The following is a 23,747-nucleotide window of genomic DNA, read 5'->3' on the forward strand; positions in this document are numbered from 1 at the left end:
TTGTTATTGGCCCTTTGTTAAAAAGTAGCAGGGACAAAAAATGACACATGAAAATCTATTTCAAGGAACAGCTTGTAAAGTGGGAATTTTACAGTCGGATGCTTTTGGCTTTGGAGTGAACACGTTACCTTGAATAGAGCACTGTTATTAAGAATTTATAATCACATGGCACTGATTGACCAAGACAGAGATCAGGGCCCATTGTGCCAGGGGCTGCCCAGACACACAGTCCCTGCCCCGAGGGGTTTAGAACATAACTAGCCCAGGACACCATTATTATCCCAATTTTCAAAGTGAGGAAACTGAGGCCAGACAGATGCAGCAACTGGCCCAACCTCACCCACAGCATTTTCAGTGGAGCAGGGACGAGAACCCAGGAAGCCTAAGTACCAGGCCAGCACCTTAGCCACAAGCCTGTCCCTCTGCTCTGCCTAGCTGCTGCCCCTAAGCTTGAAAATCCTGTCCACCTGTGAAACGAGTTGGTGAGGGCTCAGGCAGGGTAGAAGAGAGGTGCTCTATGGCTGAGAGGTGAGCGGCTCTCTTTCCCCCTGGGGCAGTGGGGTTTGGGAGGGGGCAGGCTTTGGGACCCGGCTGCAGAGGACTCTGGGGTACCTCCCCACAATGCAGCGCTCCAGCATCTCGAAGGCATAGTTGAGTCTGGGGCAGAGCAGGGATTTGCACCCAAGTTTCCCACATCCCAGGTCCAGCCCTTGGCCTACCCCTTGCCCCTTTCCCCCCTTCCCCCCCCCACTGACACCCCCTCCCCCCCGCTGCACTGGACGGGCCGGAGACGCCCAGCCAGAGCCCATGGCGCGAGGGGGCTATTTCCGCCGGACCTCAGAATATTCCGTGGCGGGGCCCTCGGGAGGCTCCCCCCCTTTGCGCCGCAGCTTGGAGAAGTCGATGGAGGCGTAGTGCAGCTCCTCCGGCTCCCCGGGGCCTAGCGGGCCCTGAGCTGCTGCAGCCCCGTTCTGGACGCCTTTGGTCCGGCGGGCGGCTGGAGTCTTGTGATCCTGGGTGAGAAGCAAGGCAGAGACACCAGGCAGAGACTTGCATCCACCCTGCTGAGCTGACTGCATGGGCTGCCCCCGGCCTGGCATCCCCCACCCTCCTTGCAAATGCATCTCCTGCATCGGGCATGCACTAGCCAGAGGTGGGGCGGGGGGGACTGGGTGTGTTTCACACGCTCTGCATGCATGAGCTGATCCCAGGCCGGCACCAGCTCGGTTAATGCCTCCACCACCTCACCCACACAGGCCACGCATTCGCAAGACGCACGGGGCTCTGTGCATGTCACACATTGCGCGTGCCTGCACCGATCTCCTGCGTCTCGGGGCAGCGCCGGTTACGTTAATACATTCCCCGCATTGCCTGCACCGGCCACGCATTTGATCCCAGGCATCTCGTGGTTGCAGAGCCCATGCTGATGCATTCGCTGCTTTTTCTGAAAGGTGCAACGGACACAGAACAGCCTGCAGGCATTGTCCGATCACAAGCACCTGACACCACAGCTGCAGAAATGCATTTCCTCCCCGGTTGGTGCATCCAGGAGAGGCCCCGGGGGTTGGCAGCATCCCAGCCTCAATCCATTCCCATGCACGTTGTGAATGCACGTGAATGCATTCGCCGCATGTCCTCCCCTCTGAGCGAGACCCGAGGGATGAGGTGCCTTCTCTGCATGCAGGAGCCGACCCCATGCCGTTCGGGGGGCCCAGGCTGGTGGGAGGGGTGCATATCCTCCACCGAGCACGCATGGGGGGTTGGGTGCCCTGGTGAAAGCCTGACTTATAGTCCTGCATTCATTAAGGGGGTGGGAAAGCAGTAGGGGAGGGAGGAGGAGAACTGGAGGGGGGCAGAGACGGGGTGGGGAGGGAAGGGCAGGGGGGCTTGGTCCCCCGCTCCCCCAGGTACATACCACGGGGGTGGTGGTGACGTTACTATAGATCAGGTTGGCGTCGTCGGCCATGTTCTCCGCCAGGCTCCCGTTAGCCGCCTCCCCGGCCTCGGCGCTGGGGGCCACCGGCTCCTGGCCCCGCAGCCTGTGGGGAGACGGATCAGGACGGACTCATGAGACCAGGGCAGGGGTGTATAATAGCCCCATGGGGAGGGAGAAAAGGGGGACACCATTATGGGAGGATAGATCCCAGGGGACTGGGATAGGCCAGGGAGACGGGGTGGCGGGGATCTCACAGGGGGGCTGGAATAGCCCAGGGGAGATGGCAGGGGATCTCAGCGGGATCTCGGGACGGGGCAGCTGGGGGTCAGGTCGGGAGGCGTCAGACTCACTTGATCACACAGAGCCCGAGAAGGAAGATGCCAACGGCGACCCCCAGGCCACAGGCCACCCCGATGCCCAGCAGGTTGCCAGGCTCCTCCGCACCTGCAACAACACACAGCAAGGGGCACGGCTGGGAGAGAACCCAGGAGTCCTGGCTCCCAACTCCCCTGCCTCCAACTCCCCGAACCCACCCTTCTTCCAGGGCGGGGGAGAGAACCCAGGAGTCCGAGTGTCTCACCTCTCTGCGGGGGGCTGAGTTCAAAGTGCAGGGCGGCGTAGGTCCCGTGGGGGTTGGAGCCGAGGCAGAAGATCCGGGGGCCCCTGTCCCCGCTCCCCGTCCAGCTCAGGGTGCTGACGGCCTCGTCCCCCTGGGCCCACGAGCTGACCTGCAGGGTCCCCCACGAGCCGTTCCCAGCCAGGGGCTCCCCGTCCACCTGCCACTGGAGCCGGGGCGGGGGGTGGGAGCGCAGGGAGCAGCTGCAGATGACGCCGGGTCCCTGGCGCTGACAGGAAGAGTTCAGCCCGGTCCCCGGCCGGGGGCTGTCTGGGGAAAGCAGGAGACACAGCGACAAATTAATAGTCAGAGAGAGAAACCTAGTGTCAGGGAGTCCCGTGGGTTAACCCTACTAATACCCAGGGGCAGAGAGTCCCATAGATTAACCTGCTGATATCCAGTGGCAGGGAGTCCTGTGGGTTCTTTTGCCCTGGGACGTCTCTTCAGCCAGCCCGTGGGCGCTGATCCGGCCCCAACCTCAGTGAGCTGCGCTTCACACCAACCCACCTGCTTGTCCGCCCTCAGCCTCGGCGCTCACGGCCCTTCTAGACGGCCCAGGAGTCAGTTCAAGCCTCAGCTGCCCCACTTGGGGCTGCCCTCGAAGCAGCTAATTAACTATGGTGGCGGAGAGAGGGGGAAGGCGGTTTGCTCTGTCTCCATTTAAAGGGGCCAGGAACCTGTGACACCTGCAGAACTCAATGGCGAGGAGTCCCACGGATTAACACTGCTACTCTCCAGTGTCAGTCCCAGGGCTGAACCCCACTCACACTCGACGAGCAGCTGGAACGTCCCCTGGGCAGAGCTCTCCTCGTTCCGGGCCCAGCACCCGTACAGCCCCCCGTCCTCGGCCGTCACGTTGGGCAGTTCCAGCTGCAGCTGATTCTCCCCCGTGGGGCGGGCGCCCTCGACGGCTCTGCCCCCCGTCATCCAGTCCAGCACAGCGGGGGGGTTGCTGGCGACGGAGCAGAGGAACCGCAGGGAGTCGCCCTCCCGGGCTGTGAGTTGTGAGCCGTTCGCCACCGGGGTGCCGGGATCTGGGAACAGGAATAACACAGAGCCACTCGCACCCTGAGGCAGCCAGGCCCTGCCTGGGGGCTGGATCGGGGCCAGCACCCCCTAGAGGGGAAAGGCCCCATGCCCCAGTTCCCGCCCTCTGGCGATACCTTGGAATAGCTGGGGGTCGCTCCTGTTGGCTCTGGAGAAGGTGATTTGCAGATTCCTCACTGGAGCTGAAATACCCACGGCAAGGTATTAGATTGGAGAGCGCCCCCCACTGACCCCCTGCTCCGCTGCCCAGCACCCCCCACTGACCACCTGCCCCCCTACCCCCCTGCAGCCCCGCGTCCCCCATGGATCCCCCACCCACGCCCTGCACCACAGCCCCCCCTACTGACCACCCCCCCCTGCAGCCCAGCACCCCCCACTGAGGCCCCTCTGTCTCGCCCAGCACCCCCAAATGCCTTACACCGCACGTGGACACGCAGGGCCCGGCTGGCCGACCCAAAGGGATTCTTTGCCCAGCACCGATACTCCCCAGCGTCCCCTCTGCTGAGATTCGGCAGTTCCAGGCGCCCGGCCCCTCCCTGGCTGGGGCTCAGGGACTCGTTCCCCTTGGCCCAGCTCAGGGTGGCCTCGGGTCTGCCCCCAGCCTCACAGCCCAGGCTCAGGGAGTCGCCTTCCTGGGTCTCCAGAGACACGACGTCGCCCTCAGCTCCCCAGGCATCTGGCACTGGAAGAGACGAGTAGGCGGGTTTGGTCCCCCCAGAGATTCCCCACCAAGGAGCTGTGATGAAGCGGGACTGTTCTTAATGTTTCCTCTGAATATTGTGGGGGTGCCTCAGTTTCCCCTAAGCAGTTCTTAAGTATCTAGGGGGTGGGGTAAGGGTGTATGATCATTGCAGAGCCCTAGGGGGCAGGTGTGTGCAGGGGTCTGGACACAGAGAATGGCCGACACCCTGTTTCCTGGCACCTGATGGCCTGGGCCCTTCCCCCCTGCAAGGTGAGAGCTAAAGGGCTGGAGAACAAAGGAATCCGGTGACCTCCTGGCCTGGGAAAGCAGAAAGCCCAGAGAAGGGGGGGGGGGGGGGGGGGGCTGGAGGGAGTTTCAGTTTAGGGCTGGCTGGGGACGTGGAGTGAAGGGCAGACGTGGTTGTCTGGCTAACTGCCCCCCCCAAAATGGACCCGGCTGAGGGGTCCTGTTCCCTGCACCTACAAGCTCTGTGTTAGACCATGTTCCTGTCGTCTAATAAACCTTCTGTTTTCCTGGCTGGCTGAGAGTCACGTCTGACTGCAGAGTTGGGGGGCAGGACCCTCTGGCTTCCCCAGGCCCCCGCCTGGGCGGACTCGCTGTGGGAAGCGCAGGGAGGGGCAGAGGAGGCTGAATGCTCCAAGGTCAGACCCAGGAAGGTGGAGCCGGGTGAGCTGTGTGTCCTGCAGACAGGCTGCTCCCCGAGAGGAGACTCCCCCAGAGTCCTGCCTGGCTTCGTAGGGAGCCGTTCCAGAGCATCGCCCAGGGACTCCGTGACACCCATCAAGGAGCCAAGACGCAGAGTCACCGCTGGGGTGGGGCGGAGGGTGGGGGGGGGGCTGGTTATGCAGGGACCCCTCGCCCGGCGCTGAGACCTGGCCCCTCTGGGGTGGGCGCACAATCTCGGAGCCTTGCCATGGCAGCAGGTCTCCGTTGCAGCGATCGGTCCCTAACCCATCTCCTGCCCGCTGCCCAGCGCCCCCTTAACGCCACCCCGGGCTCTAGAGAGAGGGAACCAGGCCTGCTCCCCCCACCACTGCCCCCCACAGCCCCGCGGTTCCTCGGGCTCTCCCCTCCGGGCACGGAGCAGCCTGGCCCGGCTGAGCTGGCGCCGGGCCCGGACCACGGGCAGAGCGTGACTCGGAGGCGCTCGCTGATCCCCGGGGCTCGCAGCGCGGCCTCTCACCGGGGCGTCCGTTCCTGGTCAGGGTCCCGGTGACATTGGGGGGGCCGGGCGGGTCTGTAACACAAACCAGAGAGGGGGGATCAGGGGGGCTGGACAGCACCGGGGCGGGGGGTCGCTAGTGATCCCTGAGCCTAGACAGGGACCCTCGCTGTGAGCTCAGCTGGGGGACAGGAAGGTCCCTGAAGTGACACAAGCCCCGTGGGCGGGGAAGGGAAGCGACAGACCCGACTGGGGGCGACCCAAGAGGCGCCGGACGTAACCCAGGGGCCGGGTTAGGGCCAGGGGGAGCCAGAACCAAGGGACCAAAACCGGTGGGTCAGAATTCAGCTTAATTGGCGGAGGCACTAACGAGGGGCCGGGCTGCTCCGGCCTGGGGACTGGAGCGAGCGTCACCATCTCGCTGCCACCGTCCGCCGGGCGCCCGGGTGTTCAGTGTCCTGCTCCCCAAATGTGTCCTCCCCAGGGCGGGACGGAGCCAGGGGCCTAAATAACCCCGCTCCCGCCCCCCCCGGTCCCAGCCACCACCAGGGTCGTCAGACACCCCCCTTGTGGGTCCTTTGCCTTCCCCCCCCGGTTCGTCTCTCCCCAGCCCTCTCCTTTGGCCCCCGGGCTGGGCCGGCCAGGCCTGGGTATTTTGCAGCCTGGCTGCGCCCAGAGGGGCGGCTGAAAGCAGCACCCGGAGGAGCCGGACGCTGGTGCCGTCTGGCCAGGCCTGGCAGGGTCCGTCCATGCTGCCCTCAAAGCCCCGTGGCGCCGAGGCCCAGAGCCTGGGTCCATTGGGTCGGGTTCGCGGGGCTCGGGCCATTTAATGGGGGTTTGCCCTGGGGCAGGGTGGGTCGAGGTCTCTGGGCACCGACCCCGGAGCGTGTTTAGTACCGGACAGTGACTGGGTCCCGTTAACACTCTGCCCCATAGAGAGCATCCACCGATCCTAGGAGAAAGGGCACAGGGTGGAGGAGACATGGTGGGACAGCCTGGGGGGATCTTGGGGAGAACTGGGGTGTCTGGTGTGAGGGGGGGCATCCCAGCAAGGGGGGACTGGAATGTGGGGTGGGGGGGTGGAGCCCAGCACAGGAGGATTCTGGGGGCAGGGCAGGTCGGGGGTAGAGAGGATCCCAGAAGAGAAGGGCCTGGGGACCTGGGGGTGCGGTTGGGAGCGGGGAGCCATCGCCAAGCGGGGCAGGAAGGGGTGAAGATCCGGAGAGAGAAGGGGCTGCAAGGTGTGGCGGGGAAGGGGTCTGGAGTAGAATTGGCTGAGGGTGCATGGTGCGGGGTGGGGATCCCAGCACAGGGCTCAGTTGGGGGAGGGCCTGGACGGCAGGGCTGGGGAGCCCAGGGGGGTGGGGATCCCAGCAGGGGGGGCTGGGGGCCGGCATGGAGGAGTTGGGGGGGTCACTCACAGCCGACGTGTAGCTGGATGGTTCTGCTGGTGGAAGGTCCCCATGGTGGGCGGTAGGTGACTGTGCAGACGAGCTCTTTGCCGTGGTCCCCCGGGGCGGGTGTGAAGTGCAGCGCGGAGCTGCGGGCCCGGGTGCCGTTCGCCAGTGCGGCTGAGACGTCCCGGGCTGTGTTGCTGAACGGCCCCGTCCAGGTGACTCCGGGAGGGCGCCCGGAGCAGCGCCCGGGGGCCGTGCAGGTCACAGTCACCGGCTCCCCGGCCAGCAGCGTCCCTGGCACCCCCTGCGCCGGCGAGATCTGGATCTCTGGCTCCTCCGTCAGCCCTGAGACACGAGGAGAGGGGAGAGAATCACTCGGGGACACGGGGCCTTTCCCCCCAGGGGTGCCGGCCCCGATCCGGCTCGAAGGCAGGGACTGGCTCAGGGAGGCTGAGGAGCGATGACTGCGGCTGCTCTTACCTGGCACAGAGATCGCGAGTATAAGATCAGTGCCATCGGAATCGGAGAGGTAATTGTATTTCAAGTTTCCTTTCTCGACTCTAAGGAAATATCTCCCGGCATCCGTCCATCGGGCATCACTGATTTGCAGGGAGCAGTCGCCACGTGCCAGATCCCCCGCCAGCCGGAACCGGCCCTGGGTCTCCTGCGACACCCACCGGCTGGGGTCACTGCTGGCCACGGGCGGATTCTGGTCGACATTGGCCTGATCCTTGTACCAGTGTCCGTAGAGCCGGGCCCGGGGATTGTCGGTGTCGAACGAGGCTGGGTACGCGAAGGTGCAGGGGACAAGAACGCAGAGACCCGTCTGCACCGACACCGACTGCGGCACCGTCAGGGTAAATCCGGGCAGCTGGCACAGGGACCCTGCAGGGGACGGAGAGGGATCGAAGTGGGACTGTCGCGGGGTTGAGACCCGCTCCTGCCCTGAGGGGCTGAGAACAGCCCAGGAGAGCCTGTGGGTGGGGCAAGCAGCCCAGGCTGAGTGGGGCAGTAGGCCCCAATTCGGGCTCCGCTGGCCTTAGAAGCAGGCGGTGAGGCAGGAGCAGACACTCTCTCTCTCGCTCGCCTTTGGCGAGGGAGGACCTGGCTTCAGGGAGCAGAGCGTACCTAGCGTGGAGCAGGGCTGGGGAGCGGCCAAGGGAGCTGGGGAGCTCCGGCCGGGAAAATCCCAGGCTGCGGTGTAGCAGGAGGCCAGGCAGGTACTGGGGTTGCACAGGGGCAGCCCATGGGGAGGCCAGGGCAGCCGATCCAAGCCCCTCCTTGCCAGTGATGAGTGGCTTTTACACCGCAGTCTGACCCCCTACAAGGGGCTAGTTGGTGACTGGCAGTAGCCTTACACTGTGGCAAGGTGGGGATAGTGGGTGGGGGGGTTCCCCTGGGTGGGGGGGGCCCCTGAGAGACAGCGGGTGTACTGCCAGGGGGCAGCCATCCAGGAGACCAAGGGGCACCGGGTCCGGGAGGGATGCGGGGCCAGCAGTAAGGCGGATCATCGGCCTGCAGAGGGCGCCCTGGAGCCTGGTGAACTAATTCCCGACGAAGACCAGCAGGAGGCACCGCAGGGGTGAGTCTGCCCCCTTCCAGGCACCCACAGAGAGCAGAGGCCAACTCTGAGCTCCCCCCCCAGCTCTGCCGGTGCTCCTTACTCCCGACCTGCAGCCCCCCGCGAGCCCAGCCCTGGATCCTCGACGAAATCTACTTCCATTTAGTTTCCAGCCTTCCCTACATGGAGCCTCCTGCCCTCTCCCGAGCACCACACTGGGCCATTGGGCTCCCCTCCCCATCTGGCCCGTCTCCCTTCCAAGTCCTGGGACAGACCTGGCTCCGCTTAGCGCGGGTTCGGCTCTTCCCCCTGCACTGGGGCTGCAGGTGCTGCTTACTTACCCCTCCAGAGCAGGGCGAGGATCAGGACCCTCAGTGTGGCCATAGGGAGGGCAGGACCCCCTTCTCTCCAGGGGGGGCCCTGAGCCGGGAGCTCCCGTTCCCCGGTATCCTGCTGTGGAAGTAGGGCTCTGCCCATGGCTGGGGCGTCCGGCTGGGACAGACCTACAGACAGACAGAGGGGGAAAGTGTGAGAGCGGAGGCTGTTTTGTGGGGTACAGATCTGCCTTGGGGACCATCAGTGCTGCTGGGCTCTTCAGGTCGCTGATCTGAGGCTGCTGGCAGTGCAGTGACCCACCCCCTGCCCCCATCACCAGATGGTCCTGAGACATCGTGGGCTAAAAAAATCCTTAATTTGGTGACAAAACCTGAGATTTTTTTTCACTAAGAATCATGAGATCGGCCGGAAAATCCCGAGCTGGTGGCAATGCTGCTCAGTGCCTGCTTTGCTTCCGTCTTCCCACAAACATCAACACGTCAGCGGGCGGCCAGCAAAGTTACCACAGACAGCAAAGGGGAAGGCGTCAGATCGGGAGAAGGAAAGAACCCGCCAGAGATGTTCTGACCAATTTGAATGAATTCAAATCAGTGGGGCCGGACGCTGTTCAACCTAGAATGCTGAAGGCATTAGATGAAGAAATCTCGGAGTCACTGGCAATAATATTTGCAAACTCATGGATGCCAGGAGAGGTCCGAGAAGACGGGAGAAGGGCTAACAGGGTGGCCATCTTTAAAAGGGGGAAAAGGAGGAGCCGGGGAATTATAGACCTGTCAGCCTGACCTCGACACCTGGAAAGCTGCTAGAGCAATGTATAAAACCTTCAATTTGTGAGGACGAAGGGGTGATCACCAGCATGGATTTATCAAGATCAAATCCTGCTAAACCAGCTTGATTTCCTTCTTTGACGAGGTAACTGGTTGGTGGCAGGGGGAAAATGGTGGACATATTATCCCTGGACTTCATCAAGGCTTTTGACACAGTCCCACGTGACATTCTCATAAGTAAGCTGGAGAAGACTTCTGAAGGAACTCAAATGTGAAACTGCAGAACTGTGCAGCGAACAGCAGAGAGGCTAACAGAGGGAGTTTGCCTGGGATCTGCCGGAGAGGAGGTACGCTGAGGGCTGCATTAAGGAGGCTGTGTTGGTGAGTATCTGAGTGTCTGTTGTGGGGACAGTTTGACCGTGTGCTTGATTGGTAGTTTGAAAAGTGAGAATTGGGAGTGCTTTGTTCCAGGTGAGCCTTGAGTGGGCCTGACTGTTATAAAAAGCCAGTCAGCTGCGAACCAGCTGAGTGGCGAACAGCAGAGAGGCTAACAGAGGGAGTTCGCCTGGGGAGAGCCCACTGAGGCTTACATCTTGCCGGCTTCTCTGAGTAATTACTGCAACTCCTGAGGAAGGTCGTAGAAGGAAGATAATATGGATGGGGGGTGTTCAGCTGTTGTGACCTGCACTGGATGTGCCATGTCTGTCTTTCTTCCACAGGACAGAAGCGACTTTGTCTGTACAAAGTGCAGGCTGGTCTCCATATTGGAAGAGAAGGTTCAAGGTCTGGAGCAACAGGTATCGACCCTGCGTTGCATAAGAGAAACTGAAGATTTCCTGGACAGACGTCAGGATATGCTTCTACGGACACAATGTTCTGAAGATTCAGAGCAGGCTGCGCAGCGGGGACAGGAGGATGGTGAAGAAATTTGGCAGCATGTGACCTCCAGAAGAAGAAAGGGGAGTGTCCATGTACCAGCAACGCAGATACAGGTAAGTAACCGTTTTCATGTTCTCTCCACAGGTACTAATGCGGAGAGTGGACCAGATGATACATCTGAGGGAAGGGAGCAGAAGGAGACTCCACCGATTGGAAGGCATGAGATGCACTGTCCTAGGGATGGGGGTTCCACGACCACCGCTCCCAAGAGAAGGAGGCGGGTGGTGGTGGTCGGGGACTCTCTTCTCAGGGGGACTGAGTCATCTATCTGCCGCCCCGACCGGGAAAACCGAGACGTCTGCTGCTTGCCAGGAGCTAGGATTCGCGATGTGACGGAGAGACTGCCGAGACTCATCAAGCCCTCGGATCGCTACCCCTTCCTGCTTCTCCATGTGGGCACCAATGATACTGCCAAGAATGACCCTCAGCGGATCACTGCGGACTACGTGGCTCTGGGAAGAAGGATAAAAGAGTTTGAAGCACAAGTGGACTTCTCGTCCATCCTCCCCGTGGAAGGAAAAGGCCTGGGTAGGGACCGTCGAATCGTGGAAATCAACGAATGGCTATGCAGGTGGTGTCGGAGAGAAGGCTTTGGATTCTTTGACCATGGGATGGTGTTCCATGAAGGAGGAGTGCTGGGCAGAGACGGGCTCCACCTAACGAAGAGAGGGAAGAGCATCTTCGCAAGCAGGCTGGCTAACCTAGTGAGGAGGGCTTTAAACTAGGTTCACCGGGGGAAGGAGACCAAAGCCCTGAGGTAAGTGGGGAAGTGGGATACCGGGAGGAAGCACGAGCAGGAGCGCGCGAGAGGGGAGGGCTCCTGCCTCATACTGAGAAAGAGGGACGATCAGTGAGTTATCTCAGTGTCTATACACAAATGCAAGAAGCCTGGGAAACAAGCAGGGAGAACTGGAAGTCCTGGCACAGTCAAGGAATTATGATGTGATTGGAATAACAGAGACTTGGGGGATAACTCACATGACTGGAGTACTGTCATAGATGGATATAAACTGTTCAGGAAGGACAGGCAGGGCAGAAAAGGTGGGGGAGTTGCACTGTATGTAAGGGAGCAGTGTTGGATCATATTAAAGAAGTTCTGTATTAAAATCACAAATGATTTGATTCCCCATAGTTTAAATTCCAGGGTATTACTAATTAAGAGGTCTCTTGGTTTTTGGTACTGTTTCTCTCCCTCTATGTGTGAAAATTGCAAGCTGCTAATTGTGTTAGTACATCCTAAGACAGAGTCTGTTCTCAAAGCAATTCTTTGTAACAACAACTACTCACACAGAGAGAGAATCAAAGCAACAGTCTGTAACAACAGAAACGGCACCCAGAGACTCCCCGCCCTTTTGTTGTAGTCATCTCGCTTTGTTAACAACTGTGATTAAAATAGAGATAGAGGATGTATGTGGATGGATGCTTGGTGTGGATAATAACTGAATGATCAGGGAGGTGCCAGCCTAAGAATCCAGTGTCCATCGGCTGAAGAAGGCGTCAAGTGGAAACAACCAGAGGACCCCCGGAGGGCAGACTGGAATCCACCCAACAGCCTCAAGGATGGGAGACCCAAAGAACAAGATAACATCTGGCAGCACGGAGCCGTCAGGAATGTGCCATCTGCTGATTGATCCAACAACAGCATGATGAAGCAATTCCCATAGACTGGCACAGGAAGAAATTCCTATAAAAAGAGACTCTAAAAAGTGAGAACTTTGGGGTCTGATTCTGCAAACCAACTTCCAGGAGCATCAGATGAGCATCTGACGAGGCCCTGCTCCCTCCTCATGTCCAGGCCACCTGGCCAGTGGCTTGGCATGAGCAACTCTAGGGCTGGGAACTATGAGAACAACCTTGCAGAACCCGTGTGTGTGTGTGTGTGTGTGTGTTTTTGTATGAGTGAATGTGTGAATAAATGTGAGATTGAATGGAATGTTAGAGCTATAACTATCTGCTTACTAGGATTCTTTCTGTATTCACAATAAATGTGGCATTTTCCCCTTTTTCCCTTTAATAATCCTGCTGGTTTTTATTTTATTGGTATAACAGCAGTATGACGGCTCAGAGCTCCGGTATGAAACTGCCTGAGAGTCTCTGGATTAAGTTTAGACGTGTGAGCAACAAGGCTGATGCCGTGGTGGGAGTCTGCTGTAGACCATGGACCAGGGGGATGAGGTGGACGAGGCTTTCTTCCGGCAACTCGCAGAAGCTACTAGATCGCAGGCCCTGGTTCTCATGGGAGACTTCAATCACCCTGATGTCTGCTGGGCGAGCAATACAGCGGTGCACAGACAATCCAGGAAGTTTTTGGAAAGTGGAGGGCACAATTTCCTGGTGCAAGTGCTGGAGGAACCAACTAGGGGCGGAGCTCTTCTTGACCTGCTGCTCACAAACCGGGAAGAACTAGTAGGGAAGCAAAAGTGGATGGGAACCTGGGAGGCAGTGACCATGAGGTGGTTGAGTTCAGGATCCTGACACAGGGAAGAAAGAAGAGCAGCAGAATACGGACCCTGGACTTTGACTCTCTCAGGGAACTGATGGGCAGGATCCCCTGGGAGAATAACAGGAGGGGGAAAGGAGTCCAGGAGAGCTGGCTGTATTTTAAAGAATCCTTACTGAGGTTACAGGGACAAACCATCCCAATGTGTAGAAAGAATAGTAAATATGGCAGGCGACCAGCTTGGCTTAACAGTGAAATCCTTGCTGATCTTAAACACAAAAAAGAAGCTTACAAGAAGTGGAAGATTGGACACATGACCAGGGAAGAGTATAAAAATATTGCTCGGGCATGCAGGAGTGAAATCAGGAAGGTCAAATCACACCTGGAGTTGTAGCTAGCAAGAGATGTTAAGAGTAACAAGAAGGGTTTCCTCAGGTATGTTAGCAACAAGAAGAAAGTCAAGGAAAGTGTGGGCCCCTTACTGAATGAGGGAGGCAACCTAGTGACAGAGGATGTGGAAAAAGCTAATGTACTCAATGCTTTTTTTGCCTCTGTCTTCACGAACAAGGTCAGCTCCCAGACTGCTGCACTGGGCAGCACAGCATGGGGAGGAGGTGACCAGCCCTCTGTGGAGAAAGAAGTGGTTCGGGACTATTTAGAAAAGCTGGACGAGCACAAGTCTATGGGGCTGGATGCGCTGCATCCGAGAGTGCTAAAGGAGTTGGCGGATGTGATTGCAGAGCCATTGGCCATTATCTTTGAAAACTCATGGCGATCGGGGGAGGTCCCGGATGACTGGAAAAAGGCTAATGTAGTGCCAATCTTTAAAAAAGGGAAGGAGGAGGATCCTGGGAACTACAGGCCAGTCAGCCTCACCTCAGTCCCTGGAAAAATCATGGAGCAGGTCCTCCAGGAATCCATTCTGAAGCACTTAGAGGAGAGGAGAGTGATCAGGAACAGTCAGCACGGATTCACCAAGGGCAAGTCATGCCTGACTAATCTAATTGCCTTCTATGACGAGATAACTGACTCTGTGGATGAGGGGAAAGCAGTGGACGTGTTGCTCCTTGACTTTAGCAAAGCTTTTGACACTGTCTCCCACAGTATTCTTGCCAGCAAGTTAAAGAAGTATGGGCTGGATGAATGGACTATAAAGTGGATAGAAAGTTGGCTAGATTGTCGGGCTCAACGGGTAGTGATCAACGGCTCCATGTCTAGTTGGCAGCTGGTATCAAGCAGAGTGCCCCAAGGGTCGGACCTCGGGCTGTTTTTGTTCAATATCTTCATAAATGATCTGGAGGATGGTGTGGATTGCACCCTCAGCAAGTTTGCAGATGACACTAAATTGGGAGGCGAGGTAGATACGCTGGAGGGTAGGGATAGGATACAGAGGGACCTAGACAAATTAGAGGATTGGGCCAAAAGAAATCTGATGAGGTTCAATAAGGACAAGTGCAGAGTCCTGCACTTAGGACGGAAGAATCCCATTCACCGCTACAGACTCGGGACCGAATGGCTCGGCAGCAGTTCTGCAGAAAGGGACCTAGGGGTTACAGTGGACGAGAAGATGGATACGAGTCAGCAGTGTGCCCTTGTTGCCAAGAAGGCCAATGGCATTTTGGGCTGTATAAGTAGGGGCATTGTCAGCAGATCGAGGGACGTGATCGTACCCCTGTATTCGACATTGGTGAGGCCTCATCTGGAGTACTGTGTCCAGTTTTGGGCCCCACACTACAAGAAGGATGTGGAAAAATTGGAAAATGTCCGACGGAGGGCAACAAAAATGATTAGGGGACCGGAACACATGACTTATGAGGAGAGGCTGAGGGAACTGGGATTGTTTAGTCTGCGGAAGAGAAGAATGAGGGGGGCTTTGATAGCTGGTTTCAACTACCTTGAAAGGGGGTTCCAAGGAGGATGGATCTAGACTGTTCTCAGTGGTAGTAGATGACAGAACGAGGAGTAATGGTCTCAAGTTGCAGTGGGGGAGGTTTAGGTTGGATATTAGGAAAAACTGTTTCACGAGGAGGGTGGTGAAACACTGGAATGGGTTACCTAGGGAGGTGGTGGAATCTCCTTCCTTAGAGGTTTTTAAGGTCAGGCTTGACAAAGCCCTGGCTGGGATGATTTGGTTGGGGATTGGTCCTGCTTTGAGCAGGGGGTTGGACTAGATACCTCCTGAGGTCCCTTCCAACCCTGATATTCTATGATTCCATGAACTACTAACTATTATGTAATCTATCATTTAAATCCCCTTCTGTACCAGATGACTGGAGGATAGCTTACGTGACACCAATTTTTTAAAAAGGCTCCAGAGGTGATCCCACCAATTAGAGGCCACTAAGCGTTACTTCAGTACTGGGCAAACTGGAGAGAGGTAAATAGCAGTGTTCCCCAGGGGTCTGTATTGGCATCAGTGCTGTTCAACATATTCATAAATGATCTGGAGAAAGGGGTAAACAGTGAGGTGGCAAAATTTACAGATGATACAAAACTACTCAAGATAATTACGTTCACAGCTGGCTGCGAAGCTCTACAAAGGGATCTCACAAAACTAGGTGACTGGGTAACAAAATGACAGTTGAAATTCAATGTTAATAAATGCGAAGTAATGCACATGGGAAACCCTAATCCCAGCTGTAATATAAAATGATGGGGTCTAAACTAGTTGTTACCACTCAAGAAAGATTTTGGAGTCAGCGTGGATAGTTCTCAGAAAACATCCCCTCAATGTGCAGCGGAAGTCAAAAAGGCGAACAGAATCTTGGTTATCATTAAGAAAGGAATAGATAATAAAACTGAAAATATCATATTGCCTTTCTATTAATCGACGGTACACCCAGATCTTGAACGCTGCGTGCAGTTCTGGTGGCCCCATCTCAAACTGGAATTGGAAAAGTTTCAGAAAAGGGCAACAAAAATTATGAGGGGTGTGGAACAGCTGCCATCTGAAAACGAATAGTGCAGTGTCACCATACACCATGGAACAGCTTCCCTATGAGGAGAGATTAATAAGACTGGGACTGTTCAGCTTGGAAAAGAGACGACTGAGGGGGGATAGGATTGAGGTCTATAAAATCCTGACGGGTGTGGAGAAAGTGAATAAGACAAGAACTAGGAGTCCCCAAATGAAAGTAACAGGCAGCAGGTTTAAAACAAACAAAAGGAAGTATTTCTTCACACAACGCACAGTCTATCTGTGGAGCTCATTGCCAGAGGATATTGTGAAGGCCAAAACTATAACAGGGTTCAAAAAGAACTGGATAAATTCAGGGAGGATCGGTCCATCAATGGCTATTAGCCAGGATAGGCAGGGATGGTGTCCCCAGCCTCTGTTCGCCAGAAGCTGGGAATGGGCAATAGGGGATGGGTCACTTGATGATTCCCTGTTCTGTTCATTCCCTCTGGGGCACCTGGCATTGGCCACTGTGGGAAGACAGGATACTGGGCCAGATGGACCTTTGGTCTGACCTTTGGTCTGAACCAGTCTGGCCGTTCTTATGGAGAAATGTGGGCTATTTGGAACTACAAATAAGCGGATACATAACTGGTTAAACTACTGCAAACAACGAGTGACTGTTAATGGAAAGACATTGGATTGGAGGGAGGTCCCAAGTGGGGCTCCAGAGGGATCTGTTCTGGGTCCCGTGTTGTTTAACATCTTTATGAATGACCTGGATGTAGGACTAGGGAGCAGACTGATCAGATCTTCAGATGACACAAAGCTGGGGGGAGTTGCCAACGCTTTGGAGGATGGAGCTAAAATTCTGAGGGACCTCGATAAAATGGAGAACTGGGCTGTAGATGAGACAATGAAATTCACCAAGGACAAATGGAAGTTGCTCCACGTAGGGAAGAAAACCAAATACAGGATGGGGAAGAACTGTCCGGGCAGCAGCACCGCTGAGAAGGAGCTGGGAGTTGGGGTGGATCACAACCTCGACAGGAGTCAGCAATGCGATGCTGCTGCAAAGAAAATCAAATGCAATTTCCGGTTGCATTACCAGAGGCAGAGCATGCAAGTCCCGGGAGGTGCCAGTCCCGCTCTGCTCGGCGCTGGCTAGGCCTCAGCTGGAGGACTGTGTCCAGTTTTGGTCACCAATATGTAGAAAGGATGCAGAGAAACTGGAAAGGATCCAGAGGCGAGGGAGAAAGATGATTAAAGGGATGGAATGCGAACCGGAGGGGCACAGCCTGAAGGAACTGGGCGCGGTTAGTTTGGAAAAGAGATTGCGGGAGGGGGACATGATCGCGGTTTTCAAATTCTGGAAAGGCTGCCAGAAAGAAGCTGGAGAAAAGTTGTTCTCTCTCCCCCCAGAGGGCAGGACAAGGGGCAACGGTTCAAACTACAGCAGAACTGATTGAGATTAAATCTCAGGGCAATCTCCCCAGCTGTGAGAGCAGTCCGACAATGGACCAGATGTCCAGGGAGGTCTTGGAAGCTCCTTCACTGGAGGGTTTTGAGAGGAGGCTGGACAGCATCTGTCTGGGATGGGTTCGACCCCACAAGTCCTGCACCTTGGCAGGGGTTGGACTAGGTAACCCCTGCGGTCCCTTCTCACCCTGTGGGTCTGTGATTCTAGGATTCGCTAAAACATCCTGAGATTTAATGTGAACATCATGACAAACCCCTGTCCCTGAAATTCGCTAATCAATCCGAGATTTGCTCTAAGGATCTGAGATTGGCTTTTAAAATCCACAGATTTGTGCTTTGTCTCCGCACCCCCTTTTTGCGGCCCATTGGGTCATTCCTCCCCCTCCCACACCCCCCCACCCTCCCCTACTTAAAATCTCCTCTCAGCTCCTGAGGGGGGAGCTGCTTCCCTCCTGCAGCACCCCTGATTGGCTGCCCTTCTCCAGGAGACGGGGCAAGGAGGCAGGGTAGCCAATCAGAGGGGGGTTCCCCCTCTGGGCAAGGATGGAGTTCTGCAGCCTTGGGGCCGGTCACTGTCGCAGTGAGCTGGGCAGGTCTCAGCCTGGATCCCCCGTAGCCCATGCACGGCCCGCCCCGCCAGAGCAAGGTGGGATGGGCCCTGCTCCCCAGGGCTGGAGGGGCAGGGGCCGGCCCCAAGAGATGCAGCCTCCATCCTCATCCGTGGGGGGCTGCCCTGTCCTCGTGCAGTGTCTAAAAGACCCAGTGGTCTGTTGTCCACAGAGCTCCATGCGGGGCGGGGGTCATGGAGTGAGCACAGCTGGAGAATGGGAGAGAAGTTTGCACGTATGTGCTCCCTCTCATAGAAATATAGAATATCAGAGTTGGAAGGGACCTCAGGAGGTCATCTGGTCCAACCCCCTGCTCAAAGCAGGACCGATCCCCAATTAAATCATCCCAGCCAGGCCTTTTTCAAGCCTGACCTTAAAAACTTCTAAGGAAGGAGATTCCACCACCTCCCTAGGTAACGCATTCCAGTGTTTCACCACCCTCCTAGTGAAAAAGTTTTTCCTAATATCCAACCTAAACCTCCCCCACTGCAACTTGAGACCATTACTCCTCGTTCTGTCACCTGCTACCATTGAGAACAGTCTAGACCCATCCTCTTTGGAACCCCCTTTCAGGTAGTTGAAAGCAGCTATCAAATCCTCCCTCATTCTTCTCCTCCGCAAACTAAACAATCCCAGTTCCCTCAGCCTCTCCTCATAAGTCATGTGTTCCAGTCCCCTAATCATTTTTGTTGTCCTCTGCTGGACTCTTTCCAATTTTTCCACATCCTTCTTGTAGTGTGGAGCCCAAAACTGGACACAGTACTCCAGATGAGGCCTCACCAGTGTCAAATTGAGTGGAATGATCACGTCCCTCAATCTGCTCGCTATGCCCCTACTTATACATCCCAAAATGCCATTGGCCTTCTTGGCAACAAGGGCACACTGCTGACTCATATCCAGCTTCTCGTCCACTGTCACCCCTAGGTCCTTTTCCGCAGAACTGCTGCCGAGCCATTCGGTCCCTAGTCTGTAGCGGTGCATGGGTTTCTTCCGTCCTAAGTGCAGGACTCTGCACTTGTCCTTGTTGAACCTCATCAGATTTCTTTTGGCCCAATCCTCCAATTTGTCTAGGTCCCTCTGTATCCTATCCCTATCCTCCAGCGTATTTACCTCTCCTCCCAGTTTACCCTCTGGGGTATCTATAACTGCCCTGTCTGCAATGCCTGCCTACCCTGCCCCCCAAACCTGCCCCCGTGGAGAAGGGGAAACCCCCTGGGGTATCTGAAACTGTAGTAGCAGGATTTTATGTCTGTAATTTGTATAATTTAGAATGAAGGATAAAGAATAATAATACAGCATGTATGATTTGACCATATTCTGCCAGCCACCCTTTCTGAAAGCAGGAAGGAATGGCCTAGTGGGCCATTGGTAAAGATGCATCAGCCAGAATCTTTTGTCTGAAGCTGATTTCAAGGCAGTAATAGATCCGTAGGGTCGCCACTTTGTTGTAGGTTTAAAATGAGCATTTTGAAATAAGTAGAAGTATGCAATGATTGTTTTCTCCTGCATTGCAATTTGATGTTCCCGTTCAAATGTTCTGTGTAAATCAATCCTGTTTTGTGTGGAATGTGTGTGTTAGAAAAGCGTGAAGGCCGTCACCAGACCAGATGTTCTAGGGAGGAACTGAGGATAGACGTAAAGGTGCCAGAAGATTGCAACACGCCCCTATTGAGATGTCAGAGGAAGGCAGATTGATGACTCTAAAAGATGGGGCAGGAACCTGTTAATGGGGACAAGATAGTTGTGATCAAACCCAGCATGGGGTAACTCCCTGAGAGACGGGTGAAGGAACAAGATGAAGGATGAGGAGAACAAGTTAAGAAAACGAGCACTCGTCAAACGGCGATTGATTACAGCATGACGGTGCAAAACTCATTGGTCCCAATGAAGGAGAATCACTATATAAACAGGGGGCCTTGCCATGAAACTTTGGGTTCGTCCTGCCAAGACTTCCCCGGAGCATCGTGTCGCAACCGACAGAACCCGGCTCCTCCCTCCCCTTGATCAACCTAGCTGGCCACTAGATTGGTCCATACTCTGGACTGGTAACTATGACTTTAACTATAACATCGACTGGTGGGACAGTTTGGGTGTGGGAGGGGGTATGTTTGATTAAAAGCATACGCTAATTGTTGTATGTCCAATAAACGCAGCGTGTTGCCTTTTCCCCTGAAAAAGATTCTATGTGCTTCTTATAAGCAAAACATAACTGCCCCCTCTGCAATGCCTGCCCTCCTTTCCCTCCAAAATGACCCCCATGGGGAAGGGGCAAGTTCCATTTCCCACCATCCCTCTGCTGCCCTCAGTTGCTCTCAGGAAGGAGGCTGAGAGATGAGAGCTGGGGAACCCCCTGCTGTACGTGGCCCCCTGAGCCGACGCCTCCAGTGTTGTGCCCAGGGTGGGGAAGACCTGGGGTGGGACCCTGCTCGGGCTTGAGGGGCACCGGCAGAGCTGTGGGGGCGGGGAGCCCAGGGCTGGGATAATAAAGGGCTGCGTGTCAAGATTAAGGGGCACCCCAGTCTCCACAGACCATCCAGCTCCCTCCCGCACCCTAGTTCCACTCACCCCTACACCTGCAGTGTGGGGGCCCAGCACCCGGCTCTCCTACCGTGCAGCCTGGATTCCTCATGGTTTGTGACTCGGAGCCTCGGGAAGTGGCATGCATAGGAATGTGAGCGCAGAAGTAAGCGCTAGTGGGGGCCGTTGCAGGGAGATGCTGTCTCAGAAACCCCAGCACCAGCATCCTGCCGACTTCCTCTCCCTCTGGCTGGGGCTGCCTGTGGCTTCCTTGCAACAGAGGCAGGCTGCATCTTGCTTGTGGGGCTGGCAATAGAACCCAGGAGTCCGGGTCTCTGAGCCCTTTTACAGCTCACTCTCCTCCCAGAGCTGGGATACAGCCCAGGAGTCGTGATTACCTGCCTCCAGCCCCCACTCTAATGCACTAGACCCTGCTCCCTACCCAGAGCGAGGGACAGAACCCAGGAGTCCTGGTGTGACATTGCACTCCATATGTTTATGGAAATATGCTTATGCGTGTGAATATAATGTAACTGGACTATGCTTTATGCAAAAGATCTCTTGTAAGGTATCATTACAAAGTTTATAATCTGCTGAGTGTGGTCATCCTATTTGTATGAATGTGTCATTCTTGTATCTGAAGCTAGAAATATGAAGTATTACTCTGAAGTCCTATTGTAATTATGCAAAATGTGGGCCATTAATGGTGGTTTAGAATCTTGATGGCTCCCACTGACCAGGAAACTTGGTTGTAAATGGCTCTGTTTACCTGTAAGCCATCCTGTGAGTCAGACCAGAAAGAATGGAGGCTTGGGGGGTCTCACAGGACATGTGACCCTGTCACCTGGTACTCGAATCCATCTTAAACCTGGTGCCTTTCCATTTAGAAGGAGGGGTGGGGACCCAGAGAGAAAAAGGTTCCTGCCTTGTTCCAAAACCATAAGAGGGGGTGGAACAGAACAAAGGGGGCTGCAATCATGAGAACTACTAGTTACCACCTGAGCTGGAACTAACAAGGACTGTACCAGGGGAGAGGATTAGGCCTAGACTAGGAAGGAGTCTGGTCTGTGAAAGAAGCTTCTTGGAACATCTCAGAGGGTGAGATTTACCTGTATTCAGTTTCTTAAATGTATTAGGCTTAGACTTATGTGTTTTGTTTTATTTTGCTTGGTGACTTACTTTGTTCTGTCTGTTATTTCTTGAAAGCACTTAAATCCTACTTTTTATACTTAATAAAATCACTTTTGTTTATTAATTAACCCTGAGCAAGTGATTAATACCTCGGGGAGCAAACAGCTGTGCATATCTCTCTATCATTGTTATAGAGGATGGACAATTTATGAGTTTACCCTGTCTAAGCTTTGTACACAGTAAAATGGATTTATTTGGGGTTTGGATCCCATTGGGAGCTGGGTGTCTGGGTGCTGGAGATAGGTGACCTATGGAGTAGTTTTTGGTTAAAGCCTGCAGCTTTGGGGGCGTGGCCCAGACCTGGGTCAGGGTTGCAGCAGGCTGGTGTGTCTGGCTCAACAAGACAGGGTTCTGGAGTCCCAAACAGTCAGTGGAAAACAGGCTCAGAGGTTCAACAGGCTCAAATTCAGCACATCAGGTGACAGTCTCGAGGGGGTCTCTGTGACGGAACCCGTCAGAGTGGTGTAGTCGAACAGGCTACGTGCACAGCTGATTGCTTTGACACAATGGTAAGGATTTTAAGTGAGTTTTAAGTGTGCTGGCTGGAGAACAGACAAAGCGGTTACCAGTTTATTTTCTGTTTGCTTATTTTGGGTAAGGGAAATAGGGACAGAAAAGTAAGAGTGAAACTCAGAAGAAGCTAGAACTGCACCAGTTGCAAGTTGTTAAGAAGGAAAGAGAGAGCCAGCAAGTCCTTGAGTTCAAAGACAAAGAACTTGAGGCCCAGAAACCGAGTCAAATCAAAGTACAAAAAGCTGCCCACCAGCTAGATCTGGAGTTAAAAGACAGAGAAATGCAGGCCCAAATTGAGACCCAGAAGCATGAACTGGCTGTAATGGAGTGGAAGAGGTGCACAGAGACCTGTATCCCAGTCATAAATATAGAGGGAAGAGTAGCCTAAAATCCCTCCTTGGCAGCTGTACTAAATTACCTTACCTGTAAGGGGATAAACAGTTCCATAACCTAGTTAGCACCTGACCAAAAGGACCAATGAGGAAAGAAGATACTCTCAAATCGGGGGAGGTGGGGGCGGGGAGAAGGATTTGTTTGTGGCTCTCTTTTTAGTTCCCTCTCAGGACAGAGAGAGAAGCCAAGCAGGTACAACATCTCCTGAAAAGATACCTGGAATATGCTATGTAAAATTACAGAAATTGTAAGTAAGGCAAGGAAATGCATTAGGTTATCTTTTGTTTTAGCTTGTGAATTTTCCTATGCTACAAAGGTAGTTTTATTCCTGTTTTTGTAACTGTGAAACTGAGCCAGACGGGAATCCTTTATGTTTAAATCTTTTTATTACCCTGTAAAGTTACCTTCCATCCTGATTTTGCAGGTGTGATTCTTTTACTTTTTCTTTATAAATGTTCTTCTTTTAAGAACCTGTATGATTTCGGTGTCCTGAAGACAAAGGGTCTGGTCTGTGCTCACATTGGGAACTGGGTGCTGGAGACAGGTGACTTGCTGAGCTGTTTTTGGTTAAAGTCTGCAGCTTTGGGGGTGTGGAGCAGACCCGGATCTGTGTTGCAGCAGGCTAGCGTGTCTGGCTCAACAAGGCAGGGTTCTGGAGTCCCAAGCCAGCAGGGAAAACAGGCTCAGAGGTAACTTCAGCACATCAGGTGACAGTCCCAAGGGGATCTCTGTGACCGAACCTGTCACACCTGGCTCTGAAACCCTCTACACCCCAGTCTCCTCCCAGAGCTGTGGATGGAACCCAGGAATCCTGGCTACCTGCCTCCCATCCCAGCTCTATCCCTTTATTATTGCTTTTTGCAGTCCTACAATAATATTTGAACGCTAGCAGCTCACACCTCTTATCGTATTGAACACGCTGCAGACACTAATCACTCACCCCGAGCTGAGATGCACCCGCCTCCGGGGTGGGGCAGCTGGGGAACAGCCGCACAGCGACACTGTCCAGGGTTGCTCACCTGGAGCTGAGATGCGTCCGCCTCTGGGGTGGGGCGGCTGGGAACAGCGCACTGGAACCGCAGATGCCCGGTTAGGACGGCTAGCGAATCCCAACTCCAGTGGGAAGAGCCGGGTGCGTGCGGAGACCTGCCTGGCAGGGAGCGGGTGCGAGTGTCAGGGCGAGCGTTGGGGTGAGATGTGAGATTTCAAGACAGGAAGGGGAAGTCAGTTTGTGAATCTGGCCCTA

The 23,747-nt window shown here is 55.1% G+C and overlaps 2 protein-coding genes across 2 annotated transcripts in view; both read right to left on the reverse strand.

Annotated features, from left to right (window-relative positions):
- On the reverse strand, window positions 1-23,572 carry LOC102930480 (sialic acid-binding Ig-like lectin 16). The gene is made up of 12 exons (XM_037882745.2): window positions 23,442-23,572; window positions 8,764-8,925; window positions 7,342-7,746; window positions 6,886-7,206; window positions 5,486-5,539; window positions 4,018-4,281; window positions 3,716-3,781; window positions 3,320-3,586; window positions 2,517-2,822; window positions 2,287-2,380; window positions 1,916-2,039; window positions 1-1,013 (listed from the first exon to the last, which is right to left on the reverse strand). The coding sequence occupies exons 2-12, from the start codon at window positions 8,897-8,899 to the stop codon at window positions 822-824; spliced, it is 2,229 nt and encodes a 742-aa protein (XP_037738673.1). The 5' UTR covers window positions 8,900-8,925; window positions 23,442-23,572; the 3' UTR covers window positions 1-821.
- LOC119564091 (sialic acid-binding Ig-like lectin 16) overlaps window positions 1-23,677 on the reverse strand; it is a 45,550-nt gene extending 21,873 nt beyond the window's left edge. The window contains exon 1 of the mRNA XM_037882744.2: window positions 23,521-23,677. The gene's annotated coding sequence lies outside the window, so the exon portion shown is untranslated. The remainder of the gene's footprint in view (window positions 1-23,520) is intronic.
- Between the last annotated feature and the right edge of the window lie 70 nt (window positions 23,678-23,747).

This window comes from Chelonia mydas, chromosome 24 (genome assembly GCF_015237465.2).
Source record: "Chelonia mydas isolate rCheMyd1 chromosome 24, rCheMyd1.pri.v2, whole genome shotgun sequence".
Taxonomy (NCBI): Eukaryota; Metazoa; Chordata; order Testudines; family Cheloniidae; genus Chelonia; species Chelonia mydas.